At 47.8% G+C, this 27,213-nt stretch overlaps 1 protein-coding gene across 2 annotated transcripts in view; it reads left to right on the top strand.

The window, feature by feature from the left end:
• Window positions 1-26,853, top strand: part of Rab5 (RAS oncogene family member Rab5) — a 43,666-nt gene extending 16,813 nt beyond the window's left edge. For both annotated transcript variants that reach the window (XM_065434709.2, XM_065434720.2), the window contains exons 4-5: window positions 4,587-4,680; window positions 24,530-26,853. In XM_065434709.2, the coding sequence (XP_065290781.1) occupies window positions 4,587-4,680; window positions 24,530-24,651 (216 nt within the window). In that variant the 3' untranslated portion in view covers window positions 24,652-26,853. The remainder of the gene's footprint in view (window positions 1-4,586; window positions 4,681-24,529) is intronic.
• The last annotated feature ends 360 nt before the right edge of the window (window positions 26,854-27,213 follow it).

Genomic DNA, 27,213 nt, shown 5'->3' on the forward strand with positions numbered 1-27,213 from the left:
ACGCAAATAGTTTTCACGAGTGTCAAAAAAAAAAAAAAGCAGCAGCGGAAATGCACGCGCGGCAGCATCCTTCCTATGCGCACTCTTGTGAGTACTAAACGAGCGAGAAACAAGCGGTAGCACTTTCAGCGATTAGCAATGAGATAGCCAACAAAACCCAAAGCGCCGCCTGCGCGCGCACGCCAATGCGCGAGCAGTAGTACTATATACACGTGCGGGAGCACACTAGAACTAAAACAAACCATGCAACGAAAACCGAGAGAGGGAGGCTCGCGGAAAAAATTCCCTGTATTCCCGCATAGTGGCAGCACATGATATAGAAAAGAAAAGCTTAGGAAATTGGCGCGGTTTTTAAATGTACAGGCGGCGCCATAAATATACCCATCGACCATTTTTGGACTTGTTCGCGGCGCCATATATTTAAGTCATTGACCCTCAAAGGGTTACCATAAGTGTAAGCCCACCTTGACATAAAACTGTGTTCTGTGTCACAAGCGAATTTTGCAAAGGCACTTGGGGAAAACCTGAAAAACTCAGGAAATTTTGAAGTGTCAACTTGGTAGATACCCTGAGACCACTTTATTGTGCTCTGTAGCGAAAGTGGAGGAAATCAAAATCTACCTGAAAAAAAATTCACTGATAATTACGGTACTGATACGTGTACTTGTTTATCTTTTCGATTGACCATTTTGCACCAACTAACGAATATAAAACGCTATCTCTCAGTGCAGGATGCACCTGCATGTATCGGAAGTTCCTTGAATGTTATCGATGGTTCTATCCATTGTCTTGTCACCGAAGCTTGTGTAATCAGATTGTATGAGCAACGTGAATTGAGTAGTACTCTCTGGAAGACATGTGGGCAACTGCGATTACTCTGGAACCTTCGATGACTCGTGTATAAAAGCCGACGTGCTTGACCCGCAGATCAGATTTCTACAATCGCTGGCCTTGTTCACCGCTACGGCTGTGCTTTGAGTGTAACTTGCTTTTGTGGGCACAAGTTTGCTCAATAAAAAGTTAGTTTCGTCACTTCTATGTGAGAATACTCCCTAAGTGAAATACGAGCGCAGCTCTATACGTTTTTTATTTCGTGATATATTGAGGCAAAGAAATTGAGAAACATATGGCAGTTGGCAATCGTCGAAAATTTGATCTACAGGTCAAGCGCGTCTTCTTTTATATACATGACTCACTGCAGTTACTGTAATTGCTGGGGCCACTTGGCTTCCAGAAAGTACTGCACAATTTGCGTCGTGTGTACATTCGGATTACAAAGCAATCTCAAACCGTGACAATCTAAACAAGTGTGAGCTGACACGAGCAGGTAGTACGAAACGAGTAGTCTGGCTGAGACCAGATACTCTCACATCGAGTAGTTGGGCGGGTTGGCATGAAACCAGTTTCCTGCGCGCACGTCACTCAAGGGGCCGCTCCCATTGGTCTCTACCATTCACGGCTCGCATCTTTCATCTGTCACTCTGCGTTCACTCTTTCATCTTTCGCGCTTGTGTTCATTCGCTTGGTCATGCCGCAGGAACGAGCCATTAAATGTTGTGTTCTAAAAGAATAGTAGTGATGAGCATCAGGCATGGTCTGTTTGTATATGATTGTGTAAGGCAACAGCTAGAAATGCATGTAATGCCCATTTATTAATGACTGATTGCTACAGAATGGTTCTCTTGCCTATTCTGCGCACCATTGCTGCAAAATCTCTCAGCTGCACATGAGTCTCTGTTCTCCAGATATTGCAACTCGTGCTGAGAATGTGCTTGCTTGTATGTTAGGTCATTTGTATATGATCCATGGTGCACAGATATTACGGCACTGAAAACACTGTCAGCTCTTAAGGTGCAGGCGGTTGGCACATGTGTTCACGTCAACTCTTAGACACTCTAAGTAAACCATTATGCTCAGTTTTCACTGTTTCAATGATAAACTCTGCTTCCTTGTGCAAGAAGCTGTTGTAAGGACTGCTGTACCATGTTTGAAAGATTTGGCGCGCGAAAGCACACATTTGTAATCACATGTACCAGACACAAATTTGGGCATTCAGACCTCGCCATTAGAAGTCAGTCCAGCACCAAATCTCAATGATGGAACTACCAATGTTGTCGTTTTGTCAAGTCAGCAGTGCAAAGGAAAGCTATCTTAGAGCCTTTGCATATAATTCTTGGTAAAGGAGGCTGAGTTCATACAAAGGGAAACAGTGTGGAAAACCAGGCAGTGTTTTTTTTCAACCTGCCAATCTACTGCAAACACCTATTAAAAGTGTATCATGTTAAGGTTATTTTATTAATATTGCTTGAAAGAGTTCTGAAATGTTGAATAAAGTTTTCCCTTGCCTTTTTATCCTGCACTAGAAGAAAAACTGAGGGCCCAATTTTTAATAGTCATATCATAAGAAGCTAGCAAACAGTCATCAAGAACAGCTTGGGAGAAATTACATGCACTGATTAATTGAATTAAAGAAATAAATTAATGGAAATGAAAGTTGATGAAAAAACTGGTCACAGGTAAAGCATGAACCCACGTCTTCGCATTATGCAGGTGATGCTCTTACCAATTGAAGTACCGTGGTGCCGTTTTCCCATCCACTGTTTGGGGTATTTATCTACTAGAACTACTGTACATTTACTCTAATCTAACGTGCACTCTTCTTCAGATAAGACGGGTCCGAAAATTTCGTGTGCGTTAGAATTGAGTACGACCCTCAATCAACGTTACCATGTCGCCATTGGCATTTAAAAATGGCCGTCTCGCATATGCTTTGAGCCTAGCTGCCGTAGCTTCCTCCATGTGCTGTAGTACGTATGCTTAGGTTAGTCCACTGTCCATCTTTGTTTTATGCATTTCCTCTATCAGCATGGATGTGCAGACTGCAAATACAAGCAGAGTTCATCACAATGCCGCAATTAAAAGGAAAGTGATCATGTGTGCGGAGATGGATGGAAATCAAGCAGCATCATGGGCATTCGGAGTTCCCGAAACTTGCTTGCGGGACTGGCACAAACAGGAGAGGCATTCTACTCTGGCGGCTGCTGCATACAGCGTGGCCGCACGACCCCTATCTTGAAAGCGATCTGCGATGCAGACAGTCTACACATCTAGGCGCATCGCGCTGTGTTCTCATTGCATAGTTCGCGTTGAAGTGTGAGGCCACACAAAGGTAAATTCGCTCGCTCCTGCTACCGCCACTTCCCCACTCCACCGTTTTGATAGTTTGCGCGGTCACTAAGGGAGACATCTTCGTGTTTGCTTGTGCAAGCGCGACGCCATGCTTGTTAATTTAGTTAGTAAGCGAATGTTTAAAACTTCATATGGCAGATAAAGCTACTATCTGTATAGCTGTCTACCAATTTGCTTTCGCAATCTTTGCTTCGCCTCTCGGGCGAAACCGCAACATTTATTAATCGCAACTTTAGTGTATTGGAAATAAATATTCATTTTCCTAAATGAAAGTTTTATTTCTGTTTGAAAGAATGGGGTGCGCAGTACTGTAAAAGACTTGTTTTATTAGGTCACGGGAAACGGGTGTGCGTTACAGTAGAGGGCACATTAGGATCGAGTAAGCACGGTAAACCTGGCCGTGTTAGCCAGCGCCATACCTCACAGTCTTGACGGTGGATGTGGAACGCCCTTTTCTGTTGCATGTGTCACATGTATGGGATCTTTATGGGTGAAGGCAACTGGTTAATACACACAGACATGCTACCTGAAGGCATCATTGCTGCCAGATTAACCAGTTGCCTTCACCCATAAAGATTACATACATGTGACACATGCGACGAAAAAGGGCATTCCACATCTGCCGTCAAGGCCGTGAGGTGTGACACTGGCTAATACTCCAGATTTAGTTCTAGTAAACAAAAATACCCAAGAAAGCGGATGGGAAAATGGCGCTGCGGTAGCTCAATTTAAGAGCATTGCACATGTAATGCAAAGATGTGGGTTCGTACCCCACCTGTGGCCAGTTCTTTTTTCTTTTTGTCCACTTTCTTTTCTATTAATTTACTGTTTGTTTAATTTATTAATAAGTACATGTAATTTCCCCTATGCTGTCGTTGTCCTTGTTTGCTGGCTTCATGTGTCTTATTCTGCAAGTATTTGATTCATGTTGAGTGTGTTGCCAAGCTGCTGCAAAATAAAGTACCTCTGCTCCAAAATAGTGATTTTACTACTTTCTAGAGCTGCTGCATAACGCTTTAGCCTGCTTCCACATCCTCTGCTGTTGCACTGCTGAGCTGGAGATTGCAGGTTTGATCCCATCCGTGGCCGCCGCATTTTGACGGCAGAGTGAAGAGCTGGTGGTGTACTTAGATTTAGGTGTACATTAAAAAGCCCAGGTGGTCAAAAATAATTGGAAGCTCCTGCTATGGTGCTCCTCATAATCGGATTGTGTTGAATCTTTAATTAGCCTGCTTCGATCCCTGTAACATGCATGTAATAATTAAGGACATGTTGGAATACAATAGTACAATGGCTTAACATAAAAGTATAGGGACAAAATGTGTTTAGTGAATCGTTTGGTACTCGCTTGGTTTTGTTGTTCACCCCTTACATTTTTTTTCTTTGAATTTGTGTAGGAGGCACAGGCTTACTCTGAAGAGAATGGGCTTCTTTTCATGGAGACGTCAGCCAAGACAGCAATGAACGTCAACGATATCTTCTTGGCCATTGGTGCGTATTGGCTTTCTTTTATTAGGATATGTGGTTCATGTTAAGGGCTTTTGTTCATGCTTAAAGGGACACTAAAGGGAAATATGAAGTCCATGCAGACTGTTTAAATACAGTCGCCGACTGATTTTCCGGACTCCGAAAATTCGGACGTGCTCGATTATTCGGTCAGCTTCGCGGCACCGCCATTCTCTCCATAGACCATAATGTATAACAACTGCCGCAAGTTCGGACACCTTGCAACCTCTCGTCTGATTTTTCGGACACTCCTTGAGCCAACTCAATCGAGAGCACCTTCCACCGACTCTGACCGGTGCATGGTTCGACTTGCTGAACGCCATTGTTTGTGTTGAACGGAGCCTCCTTGCTGCCTCACGAAGTGGCACTACTGCAAATCCCCGCTCATCATCATCGTTTCTGCCTGGTTTGATAGAGTGGTTCTACAGCAGTTCTGGTTTCAGCTTAGTAAGCCATGTCAAGGCAATCCAGCATCTGATTTGTTTCTCCGCGCACGACGCTGCGAGTAGGCCACATTTTTCATTTGTGCGACTGGTGTCGGCATGGTGGTGTTTGCTTTGTGTGCTATGTCGAGGTTCCGGTGATCCAACGCGGCAACGGAAACGTCGCGTCAAGTGTCTAATGGCACAGACAGTGCCTGCGCAGACTGCGCTGGGGAATGCCGACAAGTGGATGCCGGGAGGCCTAAGATTTGTCGCCTTTCGATGTGCTCCCTACTGACGCAAAAAATGTTCTGCTGAGACCTGCGCAGTGGTTGCATTGCAGTTCCGGACACCGTCTCATTTGACAGTTTCACAGGTGCTGACACTGCTGTACTGACATGCGCAGAACCTGACGACGGCAAGATCATTCGTCAGGTTTCTGCTGCACCACCGGACGATGACCGAGTCGGAAGAACGGCGCACCATGTTACGCTGCCGTCGCATGCGGAGCATGCACAAGCAGTGACCATGCTTTCAGCCGCCTATAGTGACCGTACGACCCTCTCCGAGATTCAGGCTTATCTGATTGCACGTAAACGGAACAGCATGCAACGGCGCATTCACGATTTCTTCAAGCCTACTGCCGAGCCCGAATAAGTGCGTGGAAACAAAGGATTTCATTTTTTTTTCTTAATCTGCTTTTTCGGACACCTGTATATTCGGACATTTCCGCAGTCCCCGTGAGGTCCGAATAAACGGTCGGCAACTGTACCATTCCAGAAACCTCTCAATGCTTGTTTTGTGCCAAGAAAGACTTAGTTTACAAGGAAATTGCATCTGAAGTGTTCGAATAACTTTATCGCATTCCAAATCTGCTGCCACCGAACGTGGGGAGTGGTGACGTTGCATACACTAGCATACGCCATCGCCACCCTTTGCTGCCATCGGTGAGTAAAATGGCACCTGACAGACGGCAATACTGAGCCAAGACAGAGCAGCGGACCTGCCGCTGCAACTGCTTTTTGGTCAAGTGGCGTAGGCCTTTCGGGCCGCCATTACCGCGCAGCGCGTCTCGCCCCACCCGCACACCGGAGAATAGTTGAGTAGGCGCAGCGCGCCACAATATGGCGCTAACTGCTTCATGCGCGTCGGCCACAGCCGCTCCGAAAGAGAGAGAAAGAAAAAAAAGCGACAAGCAAAGCGTCGCGGTGGCGCCCGTCCCGCGTCTCTCTCGCGATAGCATGCTGACGCCACCGAAGCAGCGTGCAACCAACGGTTCAACCCAGTTCGAAGATGGCGCCGACAAAGCTCAAAGCTGTGTCTAGCTGTGTCGCTTGACACGAAGATGGATATGTTGCAGGACTCTCGATGCGGCTTAAAGGTAGCGCCCTCGTGAAGAAGTATGAGCTCGTCCAGTTAATGATATCAACCATCTTGAAAACCAGGAGCACCGCGATTGTGAAGGCAGGAGCTATCAGCGGCCATGCCGATCAGCGGAGAAGGGTTAGAGACCCTTTGTACACCAATGTTGAAGAGGCGCTTTACCAGTGGTTCATCACCAATTGCTTCAAAAAGGCGGGCTTTGTGCGTAAGGACGAACTTCCCCTACCCACTGAGACCAACACGGTGGAAGACGCTGACATATCCGAGCTCTGGGAGCTCGTTCCTACTGGTGACACAGGTGGTGCGTCGAAGGAGGAGTTTTTGACTGCAGACAGTGCTGCCTCGCTCTGCGATGAGGTCACCGACAAGGCGATCGCCAAAGATGTGCTGTCTCGGCAGACGGCAAAGTTGTGCGACGGTGGCGATGGCAGCAGCGACAGTGACGAGATTGACAGTGGCTCCTTGACCCCGACCACGATGTCCACGCAAAGTGCACTGTCGTCGATCGACTCCTTAATTGATTTTATGCATGCTAAAGGATTGCTGCCAGTGTTCGCGCAGCAGCTGGAATCCATACACACCGCGGTTGTGAAGCTGAAGCTGCCGCAACAGCAAGTGCAGATTTTGGACTATTTTGGCGCGCCTAACCCTTGACACGGTCATTGGCGCTAGAAATAAAGTTTGTTTTTCACGGCCTACTGTCTACATCATCTATTCTTTAGAGCAAGTAGCGAATCTGAGTTCGGAGCTGCAAAGGTATGTTCCCCTTTTTAAAAAAATTTTTTTAATAACTGCAGTCCAGATATAGCGATCATTGGTTATGACGATCATATTTTTCGTTTTTGTCTATATCGTTTTAAGTGGACTGCACTGTAATGTACTCGCGAAAAGAAAAAAAGTTGCGTTTGCCGCGTTCTGCTTCCGCTGCCGGCTGCCATTTTTGTTTTGCTGTCCCGCACTGTTACAGCAGCAGTCGCCTGTAGACCTGTTGTCATCCCGCAGCGAATGGGGGATGAACATTTTTTTTTTTTGTTTCGCGGAAAATTTAAGCTGCATAATGATCGCACCCCTGAATTTGCAGCAATGTTTTAACGGAAAAGTGCGATCATTATGCGAGTAAATACGGTATTATAGAGCTTATTTTTCAAATATGTGGATTAACCAGCGTACCATATTTTTCCGCTTATACTCTGCCGCCTCGCATAACCCGCACCCCCAGTTACAACAGCCAGGAAAAGAAAGAAAGAAAAAAAGAAAATCTGCCCGTATAATCTGTGGAAATAACTGCAAATAACGCCGAAATCTTTTGGGGAAAACTGTCCATTTATGGAAGCATGACTCGTTCACGTCTTACCTTCTGCCATGCTGGTAGAGCTTGATTCACACACCGGACAGTATCGCGAAAGAATCTGCCACGTGAAATGTGCCGCGAGTCAGATAACTTTTCGCAGCGACAGAGGATGACAGCGTGGAAGGGGCAGGCCACGCATGGGCAACGGTGAGGGGGCAAATGCAACCGAGCTAAAGATCTCGATGGTGATGTGGCCCACCGGCATATCTCAAAGTGCTTCGTGCAGACTGAGGCAGTGCCATGAGACTGGGCGATGTAGGATTTAGCCGGTGCCGTGTGCATAATTTGCTAACTATTAAATGCATAGTGGCGACCTGTTAAGACGGGAATGATTGACTTGGTGCGAATTTTTGGTGTGGGTTATACACGCAGAAATGTGCCATTCTTGCACATACATAGTAAAATTCAGGCCATCATTTTCATGTTTGAAATGAGTTTGATGCAACCATGGTCCATATTTTGTAACATTCGGTTCACCTGTCGTGGCAGCCCAGTATTACGCTGCTGAACTTCAGGCTGTGGGTTCAATCTCAGCCACAGTGTCCACATTTTTCATGGGGACGAAATCCAATAACACTTGTGTACTTATTTAGGTGCACCTCAGATGGTTAAAATTAATTGTAGAGCCCCCACAGGTGGCGTTCCTCATTATATTCTATCATGGTTTGGTAAATAAAACCCCATAGTTAAAATGTTAATGTTCCATTTTGTTTTCTATTATGTGTTGCACTGAGGAGCAATCCGAGCAAAAAATGGGGATGCAGTGCCCTTTCAGCTGCAGCACACCAATGGTAAATGGCGAGGATTATGTAAAAGGATGTGGATCATTTGAAAATACAACTCCAGCATATGCACGCCTAGCAAACAGGAGGCACACAGCGCAAGTGCCACAAGCTAACTTGCTGGTTGCATGCACACCTTTCAGAAAAATACTGAAAATAATTAATAATTTAATTGCTAATTGAGTTCTCTCTGCGCCTCCCAAAAATGCTCTCATGGCAGTATTGTTGCTTTGCTTGCGCTTGTCTACAACCAAAGTAATCGCAAGCCTCTGGGAGAACCATGTGGGTGAGCATCTCGCAGTAACACTTTCAGAGTTAAGAAACAAGATAAATGTTTTCATGATACCTGTAACTCAAAATAACATGCGTGACAATGCTGCATCTAAATTGCGCAAGCATGGGTGTGGGCAGGCGACAGTGAACTAGGTGAAGTGGAGTTTCTTCTATGCCATATGTAGCAGCCACTTTAGAATTCAGTGGAAAGTCAGTTCTAGCAGTAGCTGAAGAGTGGCAGTGCAGTAATATTTGTAGGATTTCCGAGAGGTTGAAGCAGCACCAGAGTGATGTTAGGTGGTGCTTTGTTCCTAAAAGGCATGTTTTTCTTTAAGTGTTCAATTGCTGCTGTAACACATATGATAGTGACCCTTGAAGGGTCAGAAATGATGTACAGTGCTGTTGTAATATTTTGATGTGAAACCTTCAAAAAGAAAAAAAAATAAAGCGAGAAATTCGAGCTGCTGCACGATTGCTCACTGCTCCAACAGCTGCCGCGCACTCGTTTTCCAACCTTCTCTGCATGCCTGTCATCCTTCCGCCCCTCTGAACACAAATGGGCTATGCCCATGCTTCTACACCATGCCACCCTCCGAAACACGAATGGACTGCGCCAACTGCGCACTTGCATGTTGCTCATTAGCTCCTCATTCAGTGCATTTCTGCAAACACCTTAATCACTCACATTCGTCTTGGGTTACTTCGAAATCGTTCCTGGTGACGTAGTTTCTCAGCTTCGTTTGACTCTCAATCGAAATGGAAGATGGCTGATCCGCCCGCTGATCATTGGCAATGCACGACGTTGCCGGTGAAATCACTTGCAAATCACTTGCCAACCATGACCCCTCTTTGCAGTTGTTATAGCATTGCCATTCTTTAACGCTGACAGCCACGGCTTGTTACACGTAATTGGAGTGCGCAGGAAGCAGTTAAACAAGCGAATACAATCGGCAGCCGGATGGAGGAAAGTGGGGGGGAAGGGCACCAACTTCCCCGCCATTTTAGTTTTCTCACATCAGCTCTGCCATCCCCGTTTTTATTTTTTCATATTGACACGTGTACTTATATTTATCGGGCGACCCCGTTTTGCCGCCTAACAAATCTTATTGCACAGCCCTGGACGCGCCTGCATGTATCCAAAGTTTCTGGAAAGTTATCAATGCTTCTATCCGCTGTCTATCTGATTTTATCGCGTGACACGACTGGTGTAGAACTTTGTGGAAGGCACGCAGGTCCCAACGATTAGTCTGGAACATTCGATGACTACTGTATAAAAGCCGACGCGCTGGACCCGCTGATCAGATTTTCGCCGATCGCCGACCTTGTTCGCCGCTATCGTTGTGCTATAAGTGTAGCCTGTTTTTGTGGGCACAGGTTCGCCCAACAAAAGTTAGTTTTGTCCTTCACAGTATTGCTACTGTGTTCAACGTCACTACCACGTGACATCTGGTGGAGGTGCTTTTTGTTCATGTACCGGACGCCCCCGACAAGCTGTGATCCAAGCCTGCACTGCAAAGAGGACACCAATGTAGTCCTGGACCATCGAGCAAGCCGCAGTCTTCAACAGTTGCCCCCGGAGCACGGACTTCTACCGGAGAAGACCAAGGAGATCGTGACCAAGGCAACCCCAATGGCAGTGCCAGCGTCCTCCATCATGCTACAGCAGCCCAGAGAACCACCGACATTCCGCAGTTCCACATTTGAGGACTCAGAAAGCCGGCTGGAAACGTATGAGAGGATCGCTACGTTTAACAGCTGGGCAAGCAACGACAAGCTACGACATGTCTTTCGCATTGGAGGACGCCGCCAGGACGTGGTTCGAGAGTCGAGAAGCCACCTTGACGACATGGGACCTCTTCCGAAGCGGCTTCCTGCAAACATTTACAAGCGTTGTCCGAAAAGAGCGAGCCCAAGCTCTACTGGAGACCAGAGCGCAATTGCAGAATGAGACGATCGTGATCTTCACTGAGGAAATGAGCCATCTGTTCTGCCACGCCGACCCAGAAATGTCCGAGGAGAAGAAAGTCCGCCTGCTGATGCGTGGTGTAAAGGAGGAACTTTTCACCGGAATGGTAAGAAGCCCACTGAAGACCGTCGACAAGTTTCTTCGTGAGGCGACGAGCATCGAGAAGACACTGGAATTGCGGAACCGGCAATTCGACCGATGCACCAAGCCAACAAGCTACGCCGGAATTCAATCACTGGCCACGGATGATCTGTGCGATACCATCAGGGCCATTGTGCGCGAATAACTGTGCAAGGTCTTGCCATCGTCGCAGCCTCAAATGGCCTCGATTACCGACATCGTGAAAGAAGAGGTGCACCGATCACTTGGAGTTCCTGAGGTGCAACCACAATTACCGCAGCCCCAGCCCAGAATCGATGACTTACGCCGCCGTCGCACGCCGTCAAGGTCCCCCTCTGCGACCGCGCCAGGGCCCTGTAACGCTGCAATTCCGTCGTCCGCCGCCGCCAGCACGACCACCCGTCGATCAGCGCACCTATGCGAGGAAGACGGACATTTGGGGCGCCCCCGACCACCGCCCGCTCTGCTACCACTGCGGTGAAGCCGGCCACATCTACCGCCGATGCCCATACCGGGAGATTGGACTCCGAGGGTTCGCCGTTAACGCGCCGCGACCACAGATAGGCGAACGACCTTGCGATATTGCAGACTACCTCGCCGCTACTCAGTGGAGCCCTCAATGACCGTCCCGTTTGCCGTCACCAGGCCACTACCTGTCGTCACAGCGCCAACCATACATTGGTCCAGCCCGGCGCCGGTCCGTCAGCCCATTTCCGGAAAACTAAAAGCAGCAACCGATGAAAGTGCGGTTGCTGTTCGTTGAACTGACGAAGATCCTCCGCCGCCGCCGAAGACGCCAAAAAGACTATCTCGACGACATAACAACGACGACACACCGCCGTCCCGACGAAGTCTGGCAGGAAAGAACACGCTGACGAATGACCACCTGACGATGCCACGTACCAACCACAGGGTCAACGCGACGCAGCCGTGATCCGACGCCAAGGCCTAACTGTAACGCGAGACAAAGAACCACCGACCTTGGCGTGCTCCTCGATGGCCAAGCTGTCACCGCCTTAGTAGACACAGGAGCCGATTACTCCGTCATGAGTGGACCCATCGCAGCCCAAATGAAGAAAGTTAAGACTGTATGGGAAGGCCCGCTAATTCGGACCGCTGGAGGACACCTCATCACGCCGAGTGGAATCTGCACGGCAAGAATTACCATTCGACCGGACTTACCGTGCCACCTTTGTTATCCTGCAACAGTGTTCACAAGACGTCATTCTCGGCATGGACTTCTTGAACCAACACGGCGCAATCATCGACGTAAAGTCGAAGGCAATAACGCTGTCGACAGATCAAGCGATACTGCCGGAGAGTCCTCGTAGTCATCACGCCTTGAGTGTGCTCGAAGATGTAGTGAGCATCCCGCCTCGCTCCAGCATTGTTATTTCGGTCGGCACCGAAACAGCCGCTGAGGTAGAAGGCGTCATCGAAGGCGACCAACGTCTACTGCTCGACCGTGAAATTTGCGTCGCAATAGGGATCGCTCGACTGCACGGAGGAAACACGAAAGTGTTGCTTACAAACTTCAGCCAGGAGTTCAAGCACATCGACAAGGGCATGACGATCGCATACATCGAAGAAATTCAGGAAACTAGCGATGCACTTGCCCTCTCGGATTATGTCACATCTACCCCAACGACCGTAGTTCCCGAGCCAGACTTCGGCATAAATCCAAGTCTCCCCGTGATTAAGCAGCAATAGCTCAGAAGTCTGCTTCGACAATACAAAGACTGCTTTTCGACGTCATCGAGGGTTCGACAAACACCAGTCGCAAAGCATCGCATAACCGAAGAGTGCGCTCGACCACTCCGCCAGAGCCCTTACCGAGCTTCGGCGTGAGAACGCGAAGCTATAAGACAAAAAGTCGACGAAATGCTGCGTGACAACATCATCCAGCCGTCGAAAAGCCCGTGAGCGTCTCCAGTTATAGTGAAAAAAAAAGGGACGGAACCCTACGTTCCTGCGTTGATTATCGTCGACTGAACAAAATCACGAAGAAAGACGTATACTCCCCTCCCACAGATAGACGACGCGTTGGATCCGCTCTGCAATGCTAAATACTTCTCATCGATGGACCTCAAGTCTGGCTACTGGTAAATACTTCTAGAAGTTCTAGAAGCAAATAGAAGTCGATGAAATAAATCACGAAAATACCACCTTCATCACCCCTGACGGCCTCTACGAGTTAAGGTTATGCCATTCGGACTGTGCTCGGTGCCTGCAACGTTCCAGCGCGTGATGCACACGATTTTAGCAGGATTGAAGTGGCAGACCTGTCTCGTATACTTGGATGACGTCGTCGTCTTTGCCGGTAATTTTGACGATCACCTTAGACGGCTTGCAACAGTACTAGAGGCCATCAGGTCATCAGGGCTTACTCTGAAGCCGGAAAAGTTCCGCTTCACTTACGACAAGCTTCTGTTTCTAGGCCACGTCATCAGCAGATCTGGAGTCCACCCCGATGCGCAGAAGACAGCTGCCATCGCAAAGTTCCCGCAGCCAATCGACAAGAAGGCAGTGCGCAGATTCCTTGGTATGTGTGCCTACTATAGGCGCTTTGTCAAGGACTTTTCACGCATTGCGGAGTCGCTAACACATCTAACGAAATGTGATGTCGAGTTCAAGTGGGAAACGCCGCGGTCCGACGCACTTCAAGAACCCAAACGATGTATGCAGTCGCCCCCGGTACTTGCACACTCCGACGAGGACGCCGATACTGAAATCCACACTGACGCTAGTAGCCTAGGCCTCGGTGCCGTCCTAGTCCAGAGGAAAGACGGACTTGAACGGGTGATATCTTATGCTAGCTGGTCGCTGTCAAAAGCGGAAGGCAATTATTCTACGACTGAAAAGGAATGCCTCGCCATCATTTGGGCTACAGCAAAATTCCGCCCTTACCTCTATGGCAGGCCATTTAAAGTCGTCAGCGAACATCAAGCGTTGTGTTGGCTAGCTAACTTAAAGGACCCCTTCGGACGGCTGGCGTGGTGGAGCCTCAGATTGCAAGAATATGACGTCGCCGTAATATAGAAGTCCGGAAGAAAACACTCTGACGCCGACTGCTTATCACACACCCCCGTCGATCCCCCGCCTTAATACGACGAGAACGACGACGCCTTCCTTGGAATAAGCGCGGAACACTTCACTAAACTACAGCGAGCAGACCCGGAGCTAAAAGGCCTCGTCGAGTATTTGGAAGAGAACTCCGACGTTGTCCCTAGGGCATTTAAGCGCGGGTTGTCTTCGTTCACGCTACAAAACAACCTGCTCGTGAAGAACTTCTCACCAGTCTGCGCCAGCTACCTTCTTGTTGTACCGTCAGCACTGCGTCCAGAAGTACTGCACGCCCTACACGACTATCCAACCGCTGGGCACTCCCGGACGCTGCCGGACACTGTCATCCCGGACGCTGTCAAGGATACAGGAAAGGTATTACTGGCCGCATCTGACTGCCGACATCGCCCGTTACATCAAGACATGCCGAGACTGTCAGCGACGCAAGACACCACCGACAAGGCCAGCAGGATTACTACAGCCGAACGAACCTCCTCGTCGACCATTCCAGCAGATTGGAATGAATGTGTTGGGGCCGTTTCCGACGTCAACATCCGGGAATAAGTGGATCGTCGTGGTGACGGACTACCTCACCCATTTTGGTGAAACTAAAGCTCTACCAAAAGGCAGCGCAGCCGAAGTGGCGAAATTTTTCGTCGAGCACATCCTGGTGCGCCATGGTGCCCCAAAAGTCCTCATCACTGACAGAGGAACGGCTTTTACAGCAGAGCTCACCCAAGCCATTCTGCAATACAGCCAGACAAGCCACAGGAGGACAACTGCCTACCACCCGCAGACGAATGGTCTCACGGAGCGCCTGAACATGACCCTCGCCGACATGCTAGCAATGTACGTCGACGTCGAACGCAAGACCTGGGATTCCATCCTGCCGTACGTAACATTCGCTTACAACACGGCGGTGCAAGAAACAACACAGATCACGCTGTTTAAGCTGGTTTACGGCAGGAACCCAACGACGACGCTCGACGCCATGCTGCCGCATGTCACTGACGAGGAGAATCTTCACGTCGCTACCTACCTCCAGCGCGCCGAAGAAGCCCGACAGCTCGCCCGCCTACAGATCAAAACCCAGCAGCGTACCGACAGCCGACACAACCTCCGACGACGTTTCGTCGAGTACCAGCCCGGCGACCGTGTTTCGGTATGGACCCCGATACGCCGACGAGGACTGAGTGAGAAACTATTGCGACGCTATTTCGGACCCTAAAAGGTCATCCGACGTATTGGCGCACTGGACTATGAGGTCGTGCCAGACGGCATTTCGCATTCACAGCGGTGCTGCGCACGATCTGAAGTGGTCCACGTGGTGCGCCTTATACCCTCTTACGGACGCTGACAAACTTCCTTACTTTGTTGTTTTCTTTGCTATGAGTGCTTTTCTTTATTACTTTCGTTTGTTTGCAGCATTGGGTCGATGCTTTTTAAGAGGGGGGTATTGACACGTGTACTTATATTTATCGGGCAACAACGTTTCGCCGCCTAACAAATCTTATCGCACAGCGTGGGACGTGCCTGCATGTATCCGAAGTTTTTGGGAAGTTATCGATGCTTCTATCCGCTGTCTATCTGATTTTATCGCGTGACGCGAATGGTGTAGAACTTCGTGGAAGGCACGCGGGTCCCAACGATTAGTCTGGAACATTCGATGACTACTGTACAAAAGCCGACGCGCTGGACACGCTGATCAGATTTTCGCCGATTGCCGACTGTGTTCGCCGCTATCGTTGTGCTATAAGTGTAGCCTGTTTTTGTGGCCGCAGGTTCGCCCAACAAATGTTAGTTTTGTCCTTCACAGTATTGCTACTGTGTTCTTCAGCGTCACCACCACGTGACAATGTAACCCAGTTGTAACAATGGAACTTTCGTGGCACTTGAATATTGTTAAGTGAGTTCGACTGTACAGTTGCCGACCATTTATTCGTACCTCACGGGGACTGCGGAATTGTCCGAATAAACAGGTGTCCGAAAAAGCAGAATAAGAAAAAAAAAAAACCCTTATTTCCCAGCACTTCTTCGGGCTCCGCAGTGGGCTTGAAGAAATTGTGAATGTGCCATTGCACGCTGTTCCGTTTACGCACAATCAGATAAGCCTGAATCTCGTAGAGGGTTGTAAGGTCACTATAGGAGACTCAAAGCACAGTCGCTGCTTGTGCACGCTCCGCATGCGACGGCAGTGTAGTACATGGTGCGTCATGTTCAGACTCCAAGTCATCGTCCGGCGGTGCAGCAGAAATCTGATGAATGATCTCGCTGTCATCGAGTTCTGTGCATGCCGGTACAGCAGCGTGAGCACCTGTGAAACTGTCAAATGAGGCTGTGTCCGGAACCACTGCACAGGTCTAGGCAGAAAACTTTTGGCATCAGTAGGGTGCACATAGGAAGGTGACAAATCCTAGGCTCCCGGCACCCACTTGCCGGCATTCCCCAGCGCAGTCCGCGTGGGCACTGTCGGTGCCATTAGACACTTGACGCTATGTTTCCGTATGCCACGTTGCATCACCGCAACCTCGACACAGCACACAAAGCAAACATCACCATGCCGTCGCACCGATACCAGTCGCACAAATGAAAAACGTGGCCTACTCGCAGCGTCGTGCACGAAGAAACAAACAAATCAGCTGCTGGATTGTCTTGACATGATTTACTAAGCTGAGACTGGAACTGCTGTAGCCACGAACCAGGCAGAAACGATGAGTGGGAATTTGCAGTAGTGCCACTTCGTGGGGCAGAAAGGAGGCTCCGTTCAAAACAAAAATGGCGTTCCGCTAGTCGAACCATGCACCGGTCTGAGTCGGTGCATGGTGACATGCAGAGACTGTGCAATATTTCATTCACTGCCTACAGGATGCAACAATAAAAATGTTTCCTTCTCTATGGCGTTTTCCATGCAGAATAATTGTTACGTTTGCATTACTAAGTTCCCCTCAAACAAGATGCCTAGATGGGGCGAAAAGCTTACCTGCATGAGGTTGTATCTGCGGCCATTACCGCGCAGCTTGTCCAGCCTGCTCACTGACTGCAAAAGCCATGGAGAGGATCATGAGTTGGCACAGCGTGCCACAGGATGGTGCCAGCCGCTGGGTGTCTGTGTTGCCCGCGATCGCTTTCCACGCGTCCAGAGAAGCGAGTAATAATAATAATAATAATAATAATAATAATAATAATAATAATAATAATAATAATAATAATAAAAGCGAAGCAGTGTCCCCCTAAGACCGCCCTTCAATACCCTCTCACTGAGTGTGGAAATGCGCTGCGGAAGCAGCCACAAAGATGGTGCCAAAGTGTAGAAGATGATGCGGACAAAGCGCAAAGCTGTGTTGCTTGAGACGACGCTGCAAGTTTTGCTAGACTCAAAGAAGTACGGGCTTGTACAGAAGCGCTGTGATCATGATGGCTACGTCCAGGGGCCATGACAATAAAATACCGTATAATGCGGAATATAGGTCGAGGCGGAATATAGGTCGACCCCGTTACATTGAATCAAAGATGTCAACATAAATATTATAAGGCACAAAACTTTGTTTTATTTAGTGGTGCCGCCAGAGTCGTCACCTGCTCATTCGTCTGAGCTGTCTGAACTCTCGTCCGAAGACTACTGCTTTTCGCTGGCTGCGTCCCACATGTCATTCTCGGTGCCGTCCAAGGAGTTGCTAATGCAACACTTTTTGAATGACCGCACCTCCATATCGTCGGGCAGCGAGCGCCAAGCCTGCGGCACCCATGTGGCCACAGTGGCAAGAGGCGGCCTGTGCAGCCGGCCGGTTGGGGTCGTCGGGTTGTCGCCAGCCATCCACTGATTATATTGAATAAAGGGAAAAATCAGACATCCACCCGTTCGTAGCAATTGCTACGAATGGGTGGATGTCTTGTTTTTGCTTGCCTTTGCTTGCCTTTGCTTCGTGTTGTCGACAAATTCGACTTCGCCCTGCCATCTGCTAGCCACCTGGTTAGCTCAGATGGTAGAGCGGCTGCCCCGAAGGACGGTGGTCCCGGGTTCGAGTCCCGGACCAGGACAAATTTTTCAACTATGAGGCTTTTCTTTCGAGGAAACCATATGGGTTTCCTTTGTAGCAATTGCTACGAACGGGTGGATGTATGATTTTCCCTTTATTCATTGCTTCTCTCCACCTTGCGGGTTTCCGCAGAACTACTATGTCACTGATTACGTTGTTCACGGACACGCTCATTAAAGGGCTTGTTGAGCACGACGTCCAGTAGCTGAAGTGTTGAGGTCGTGCCTCCCGGAATGACGGCGAGTTCCGTCCTCCCGTCGCGGAGTGCCTGCTTCACACCTGCGGTCAAGTGCCCGCGAAAGACGAGCATGCTCGAACACCGCAGGAGTGCGTCGGGTCGCCAATTCCAGACGGTCTTAATCCAATTGAGCACGACAGCCTCATCCGTATAGCCCTTTTCATTCATGTGAATGACATCCCGCGGGAAAGCCTCTTTCGGCAGCGTCTTCCTCTTGAATATTATGTACGGGGGCAGCTTTCTGCCGTCTGCAGTACACGTGAGCATCACCGTGAAAGCGAACGCTCGTTGCCCGTAGAAAGAAGCTTGACTTCTTTTGCGCCGCGTTCGCACACTGGGGTGGGCGACGGCACGTCGAACCACACCGACGTTTGCCGATCTGTTCCAACATGTAGACATGCTGCTGCTGGGGACAAATAACATAGCCCTGGAATTCGACCAGCTTGTCCTCGTATGCCTCTGGCAGCTTCTGGCAGATTGATGTGCGCCGTCGAAGTGCAAATCCCTTGCATCGCATGAAGCGATGAACCCAATAAATGGAGCCCTTCAATTGTTCCTTCTGCAGTCTGGATCCTCGGGCGATCTCAATAGCTTTGATGCGGATGAGTTCCGCTGTCACTGGCAAAGATCTGGCACGATGCTTGTGGACGAAATCCACCACCTTGTCTTCGAGCTCCGGGTGCACCGTGCGGTGCCCGCAAAAGGACGTCTTCCGCGCGTTGCAGGCAGACAGCTTGACTTTCTGCGTTCGCCAGTACCGGACGCCTTTTTCCGATACGCCGAATTGCCACTGGGCAGACATGTTCCCATGCATTTCAGCATATTTGATGACTTTCTTCTCAAACGCCGCGGTGAACTGACGTTGAGTACTTGTACTCATTTTGCGGGTTGTCAGGAAATTAGCAATGCCAGGAACGATGGCTGCACAAAAAAGGAAGGTAGCGTCGGTCCAACTGCGTAGGCCCCGTCGGTCACCAAGGAGGTGATAACGATGCAGATGCCGAAAGGTCTGCGCTCCTACGTGTTACCAGACGACTATTCATATTGTGCCAAGGGCCGGTATATAAGTCGAGGGATGACCTTTTAGTAATGTTTTTTTTAAGAAACCTCGACCTGTATTCTGTACTGTACGGTAGTGAAAGAAGTGTTTTTCAAGCCACATTATTTCTGGGACAGTGCAACTGAGCAGTGCCATCTTTTGTCTTGTCAGAAGGCGCATTTGTCTGTCTTCGATTTTGCCACTTCAGCTCTCTGCTCCTCACAGAAATAAGTGCACAAAAAGCAAATGATTCATCATTCTGAAGTCTCCGTTTGGCTGTGCCCGCCATGTAATGCCAGCCCGCTTCGCCATTGGTCCGGCGCTTGCTCCATAGGGGCGTCATCTGCTCTTTGACCTTGTGAGCTCTTGACCATCTCAACATCTTCCATGGTCTGGTGAGTGCCGAAATGGCCACCACCCAAGCATTGCAGAAGTGCAGCCGATCCCTCCATTTCTGGATGTCTCAGGTGAATGCCTAAGTTCTGAGCATTGGCGACACAGATGTTGTGCATGGAATCCTTGGACAGCCTTTTGAGCATTGGTGCTTAGGAATTTGCTACCAAAAACATCTCGCAAGTACTCTGGGCCCATGGCTAAGGATTTCGCACACCGGCACGTTGAACTTGACATTCATGCATATTGTGTGCACTCTCTGAATCCTCGGCTAAGCATTTCGCACGTTGGCACCTTGGCCTCCGCGACCAAGCACATCACACACCGAAGTCGGAAAACCTCACTTCGATGTGTGACGTATGCGAACAAATTTTTCTTGGTCACCGTCTTAAGCTACAGTGCAGGTCAGAACATCCTTGCTTTTTTTGTTTATTTCAATTTGTTGGCACCCCAAGTGTCAAGTCTGGTGTGAAGGGGAGAAGAAAAATAAAACAAAAGGCACAAATTTTTGCTTAAAAAATAGGAAAGGTCACATTCGGCTGTGCTTACAATAGTCGATCAACAAACCTTTCGCTGCATTCCATAGGCCCTCGTGAAGTTCATAGGTGAAAATGTTTTGCAATACAATATTTTGAAAATATGGTAGCTGGTGCAAACACTAGACCACAAGAGAACAAGGGAACCTCTGAATAAGTGTTGACTTACAAATGCATGCATGTTTAAGCTGCATTGCATCCCATTTACTGGTGCCTTTCTGATGTGCAGCAAAAAAAAGCAAAATGCCACTGAAAACTTTTGTTAAGTCACCTGGCTATTCTTACAAAAAAAAAGAAAAGTTGAATGTGGCAGACATTATGTGAGTGATGGTGAGGGGTAAGTCTCCCTTCTACGCTAAAGACAGCTGTGAACTCAGCAGTATGCAAATAAGATTCTCGGACCTGCTGTACACGAGTTTCGTGGGATATTGCGCTACATTTGGACTGCAACCTGGTCAACATGCCCTTCACCAGACACGTGCAAAGACAGCCACATGATGCCATGCCATGTCAGCATGCCATACTCTGTGGACATGCGGCAGATTGTCTTAAACGGGGTATGCGAGCTGCGAGCTCTGCTGTACTGACAGCCATACGCAGGCCCCGGCCGTGCTAGAAAAAGGATAGGCTTACCGAGCCGCCCTCCGCCTTGGTTGCATTACTGTGAGCTTGCTCCCCTCCCCCCTTTTCCCTTGCTTGCATGGAAAAACTGCGCTCATCAAGCCCCCATCCTTCTTGGCTCATCTTGACATGTTTTTCACCTGCGCAAAGCTTGCAGCTCACAGAGTGCGACAAGTTCTTATTGCACTGCTCCGTTTCAGCAGTCACTCTTGGTCTTGCAGTGTGTGATTAGAGATGCGTGTGCAAACAGTCGCTCGTAATTTAACCATTAGTTATCTGCAACCACAGAAGGTTCCTTTTATTGCCTTGATATTCCTTTGCAGTAGTAGTGAAATTTCGTTGCATTGAAATCTTGTAGAAAAACATTTTCATATATTGAGGGTCTAAATACGTGGTGTTCTATGGACAAGAAGTTATAAAAAGTTAAATACCTCGTTATATTGAGAGTTTCGTTACAGTATTGAAGTTCATTATATCGATGTTTAACTGTGTAGCTTTGAAATGTTTATGGTGACCTCACAGAAACATTGCCAGTAAGGGTTCATCAATATCGAGAAAGAAAAATTCAAGGACACATAAGCCCTTCTTACGAGTTGTGAATACAAAAGCACTAATGTCCTGTTGAATGCTGCTGAGTGGTCCATCGAGTTATGAACTCCTCATGTGCAAGCGAGTGTGTTGAGACGTTTGCTGCATTTTGATTTGGCCTTGCCGAGGCGCAGTTAGAATGCAGGCAAGAGCTTGTGCAGACAAGGAATGTGCGGTTAACACAGGCTTCCAAAAATGAGGGGTGCATGAGTGTTTGAGTGCATGCTTACGCTCACATGCTCCAGTCCGACAATAGTATGTGGTGCGGACTGGCTTTGTCCTTCACCAGCTTGAGTGATGGGTAGTAGCCACATCCAACTAGCGTGTTTTGAAGTGCTATCTATAGTCTACCAAGGTGTCTAGCCAGGAGCTGCAAATACGGGCTGTGCGCTGGGAAGCGTGCATGTGGTCTCACCTTAAGGTTTGTGTGCTTTGAGGCTGGTTGAGCATTCAAAACTATGGTTGGGTACAACTTTAGAAAAAGGGGTGCTTACTCCTAGAAGGTGGATGCACATGAGCCTCCACCAATGGGCGCGCACTCTAGACTGGCATCACGAGCAGGATGGCCGGTGACCCTGCCGATGCAGAAGATGGCCACCCACGCACGGGGCAAAATCGCGTCAGTCTTGTGCGTCTGCCCCTCGTCGGAGGGAATTCCCAAACTGTTTGTGGTGGTCTATCATGCCAGAAATATTATTGTGAGCTTACGATCTACCATTTGTGCGGAAGAAAGATTGCAGCGAGCATCGCTGACGCTATGCAAACTGGCAAGACTGCAGGCTTGCAAAAAAGAAAGAAAAAAGAAACATGAAAACAAACGAAAAATAAAACCTCACATTCTTGAAAATAAGTTTGCGACAACACAAAACAATAATAGAAATCTATTTAAAACAATGAAGTATTTTATCTTTCCTGCTTTGATCATCTTTTCGCCCCAGGTTTGTAATGGTTTTGATCAATGTGTATTTTTTTTTAACAGCTTATTCATTCTAATCCCAGAAAACGAGTAGTAAATGTGCCGTGTACATGTAACTTAGCGCAAAAGCCATGCAGAGCTGCTCTCTCTACTTCTGTCCCTTGCAGTGAAGCTAAAAAGCAGACGACGCGCCACATTGTAGAAGGCATGGGGTTATTTTTCTCTCGCAGTCCGGCATGTGCTGTAGCATAGCAATCTTAAGAGCTCTTCCAAACCAGTAATTGAAATACAAAAGTATTTATTTATGCCGAGAATTACGTGATTTCGAAGCACTGTTTATTGAGCAGGACCATTTTAGTCGCAGAGGCAATCGGCTGTCCTGCTTTGGTCATCTGGGCGGAGCCTCCCCTTTTTTCGAAAGTTGTACCTGACTAATAGGCGAGGCCTGACAGCTGTGACACTGATAAGCAGGGTGGCCAAAGTGTAATTCCTATATGGGTGGCCGAGCGTGTGAGCCAGCTTCTTCCAGAATTACATAATTATCAAAATTCTGGAGCAAATTTTCACTTCATTTTGTTTATTAAACTTTGTCAATAAATATATAGTAACAGTACAAAGAAGTGCACTGATCAAACAGTTCTTTATTGGTGTCAGCCATTGGCCAATAGCAGCTGCATATGGGAATCTGCTATATTGTAAACTAAAGTGTTCAGAAAAGAGTGAGGAGCAGGCTTCTGTTAAAGAGAGAGCATTTGATAGAAAGGCGACTTGGCATTCTATTTGCAAGCTTCACGTGCTGGGCAAGGCTGCAGAACTTGGCTAAATGTTCACAGCAACGTATGCTATCCGCGGACTGTTCATAAGCTAGACTTCCTTAGCAGTTCAAAATTTTGTTGAATTCCAGCTGGTCAGAATTTGAACTCTCTACAATAGTGCACCCAAACCCTCTGTGCAGTTGCAGGATGTTGAACCGCACAATTTTTTTTAATCTGGTGAGATTAAGCTATCACTGTAATAGTTTTTCTTAGATGAAGCCTGCCCGAGAACTTTCTCAATTCCCACAAGCGTGCAGGCATACAAGCTCCAGGCAAGACAACAGGAATTTTCTTCGGAAAAAGGGGTTGTGGGCTTGTTTCCATCTGTCATGCTATATGCAACTTCAAGTGTACTCCTGAGAACATCTTGTCTCCAGTTGTACCAGTTGACTTCTGTTAATTCGACCCTGATAGGAACAACTAAATTGATTGAATTATCTGGCGGTTCAAACAAAACAATATGCATAGGAAATAACACACCATTGATTCATTTGGCAGTGTTTGCCAGAGTCTAACACGACCCCAAATCAAACGTACGCCGATGTTCTATATGTTAAAGTAGAAAACTAATGTAGAAGTTACGGTGAAGCTCCTAAACAAAGCAGAAATTTAATGTGCACTCGTTTTTGTTAGCAGTAAATTTACCTACTAGTTAGCAGTAAATTTACCTACTTGTTGCGCTTTGCCGCAATATGTATGTGTCTCGATAAAATGTACGAATGCTGTAAAGGTGGTTGTGGTTTTGTATCTGGTTGCACTGCACTGGCAATTTGCAGCCCAATTTTTTTTAAAAGAGAAAGCCACGCATTAGAATTAGGTAATTACCGCAATAGAACATTGTGAGCTGCTGTGACTGCTTGAAAATCTTCCTATGGCAGGCCAAAAATGAGTGTTTTCAATGGTCTTCTTTTTTTTTTTTCGCTGCCAAGATGGATGCTGCTGCTGCAGTCATCTTATGGGTTGGGCTGCATGTGTGACAACCAGCCAAGTTTGAATTATCCAGCGAAGGGGAATTTTAGGATCGAAATAAAGTTTGGGGCCATAGAAATACATGAGTGCTGCCCAGGACCTTCGATGTGGATTGAACTAACTGCAGTCGAATTAACGGAAATATGCTGTAGTGTCGTGTAGTTACAGTGTAACATCGGTGATTAGCCTGGCATTCATGGTACCTGTCACCTTGTCAGACATTACGTTACGTCTGGTGCAGCCTTGATAGCAACTTGTTGGAAAAAAGTGTCTTCAGCGTTTTACAGTCGCACTGAATTATATCTGCCGCCTTTCCTTGCAGCCAAGAAGCTTCCCAAGACGGAGCAAGGCACTTCGGCTGTTGGTGGTGGGGCCAGTGGCCAGGGTCGTCGAGGTGTGGACCTTAGCGAGCACCCGCAGCAATCGGGTGGCTGCTGCAAGTGATGCCCCTCCGACCAGGACCCTTTCCGAGCCCCGCCATATTGCCCAGGCCCCACCCACCGCCACGAGCAGACCTTGCTGCCCCCGAGCACTGTTCTGTGGCCGAGGAGGGAGGCGCCGCTGCTGCCGCCGACTGTGATGACGTCGAGGATGGAAAACAGAGGCGCCCCCTTTTGTAGCCCCCTCCAATTACGTTTTTTTTTCTCTATCTGTACATACGCAGTATATATATATACATATATGTATACAGACGGGGTGTATAGGTATATATACTAACTGGAGGGAGTTGCTGCACTGGCACACATCTGCGAGCGTGGACGATGAAGTGTACGCAGGCACACACACCCAACTTATTGTTTGAGGCGTGCAGCTCTGTTTTTCCTTTTTTGACCATGATCAGTTCCATTGTGACACTCTGGAGGGAAGAGATGGCCTGCTTCGTCAGGTAGGGGAAGCTGCAAAGTGTGACACATTTTATAGATGAATGCTCCCTGGTTTGTTGTGGGTCCTTTTTCTTTTTTAATTTGTATGTATGCTTGTGTATGGATGTCTCGCTGAGTGGTTCAGCAGTGATGTAGGGGAGCACCACTGTTAGCATAGCATGCCTGGTTGAACTGTGAAAGTGTGTGCAGAATCTTTTGATGTCACTCTTGGCATGCCCTTTCTTTTCCTTCATGAGCATGCAGGTTAGCCAAGCTCGTGAAGTTGAGTGTGTGTGTGCATTTGTCATAGTCGTCCAGACGCTTGAGGCGGCGGCCTTTTGTGGGGCAGGCTTTACTAGGGTGGGGCACATGGAGGATGCTTCGCTGTAAATGAGGAGAACAGGGCAAGGACAGTGGGAATGGGTTTTCTTGTTCACTTTATTTCCTATAGCTCGTTTCACGAGGACACGCATGGACATGGCAGTTTTTTTTTCGTTCTCTGGCCCTAATCTCCTCTTGCTTTAGGAGCATTATAGTTCTTTTTAAACCTGGGAACAAACATAATGGAGCCTTGAAGGCCATAGCTATACGCTGCAATTTTTGTTTTTGCAATGTGCTTCAAAGATTGTTCTTTGAACCTGAATTGTGTAAGTGCAAAAGAAAAAAAAAAATGCCTGGTCAAACCAGCTGTGCAGTTTTCCCTGGTCACGTTTTTGACATTACCACTGCAGAAAACTTATAGAGAAATACTGTTCTTCTGTAGGCGCATTATATGTTTGTGAAATGTATGGCTTTGAAAGCCACTACGGAAGGGACAAGTGTTTTGTGCAGAGGTCAGCAAACATTGTCTTCAATCAATGACATTTGTCTCAAAGCAGGCCATTCAAAAGGGATCAGCAGTTAGCAGAGGGCTTCACAGTAGTTAATGCTGTGCTCACTTTGCTGCACACTGCGTTGCTGAAAAGACAGCCGATGCATTCACGTCTTCTTGAGCACTATGCTCTAGCTTCTCTCTCCGTAACCAGTGGGCGTGGACTTTCAGTCACTGCACCACTGACTTTTGTGGAGCTGCCAGTGCTTTGTACGTAAAATCAGCTGAGCGAATTGAATGAGCATCCCCTGGATGTGGCTGCCATTTTTGTTCCAAGGTTGTCATTGTAACCACTTGTGCAGTAATGGACAAGTGAGTGTTTGTCTAATTTGGACCTGCCTGTTCTTGGGAAAAAAATGGCAGCTTCTCTGTTGCTTGTAGATAGCTCTGTTTCAGCCTCGCCTGTTGGCTTTTTTTTGGTACAAGTGCATACTTGTCGTGGTTGACATTGTCTACTCATCTTATGGGAATTTTCGTTTATGGCCACTGCTGAAGCATTGTAAGGCCCTAGGCTGGCCCGTGGCTATATACACAATGCTTTTATAAGCCTCATTCCTCAGTCAAGGTGTTAGTCTGCGCATTGTCAGACAGTATGCCTTGCAGTATTTCATTTGCCCTCCTTTTCACTTAGAAATGTAGGTATATTTGAAGGGAGTGCTTTGCCCGCACGCCTCTTGTTTGCCTTTGTTCCCTCATCGCCAGGTGCAGTGGCATAGCAAGCAGTTTTTAAGAAACCGTGCAAACAGCAAGTAATCCAGGGATGTGCCGTTGACCTGTCAGAAGGAATAAGTTTATTGTGTAGTTATGTATACATTACGAGGCTCTTGCTGTGTTGTCTATATTAATTAATGTATGATGTTTATGCTGTACATAACGTTTGATATTAAAAATTAAAAAAAATTTTGAAGTGCACCATGGTGATCACGTGTATTGTTGCTGCAGATGAGTTTATTACGTCGGTAATTGTAGTGTACATTTCAGTATATTTTCTGGAAGCTGTTGTGCAAGTTCCGTGGGCAAGCACAGTGCTCCAATTTGCTGGTAGTATCAGCAGGGTTTACATTTACTGCGTCATACGGTACATTAGGCTAGTTTCATCCAAAATACATCAGAACCTCGTTCATACATATTGGAGAAATAAAAAGTGAGAACAAATGTAATAACTGGAAGAACGTACGATCCAGTCACTAAAAAATTTGACAACTGTAGTTCACATCTGCATAATGCAAAATTTTGCGCAGACCTTTGCAGCATAAGACGCGCAGTCGTTTT

The sequence above is a fragment of the Dermacentor albipictus genome, chromosome 1 (genome assembly GCF_038994185.2).
Source record: "Dermacentor albipictus isolate Rhodes 1998 colony chromosome 1, USDA_Dalb.pri_finalv2, whole genome shotgun sequence".
Taxonomy (NCBI): Eukaryota; Metazoa; Arthropoda; class Arachnida; order Ixodida; family Ixodidae; genus Dermacentor; species Dermacentor albipictus.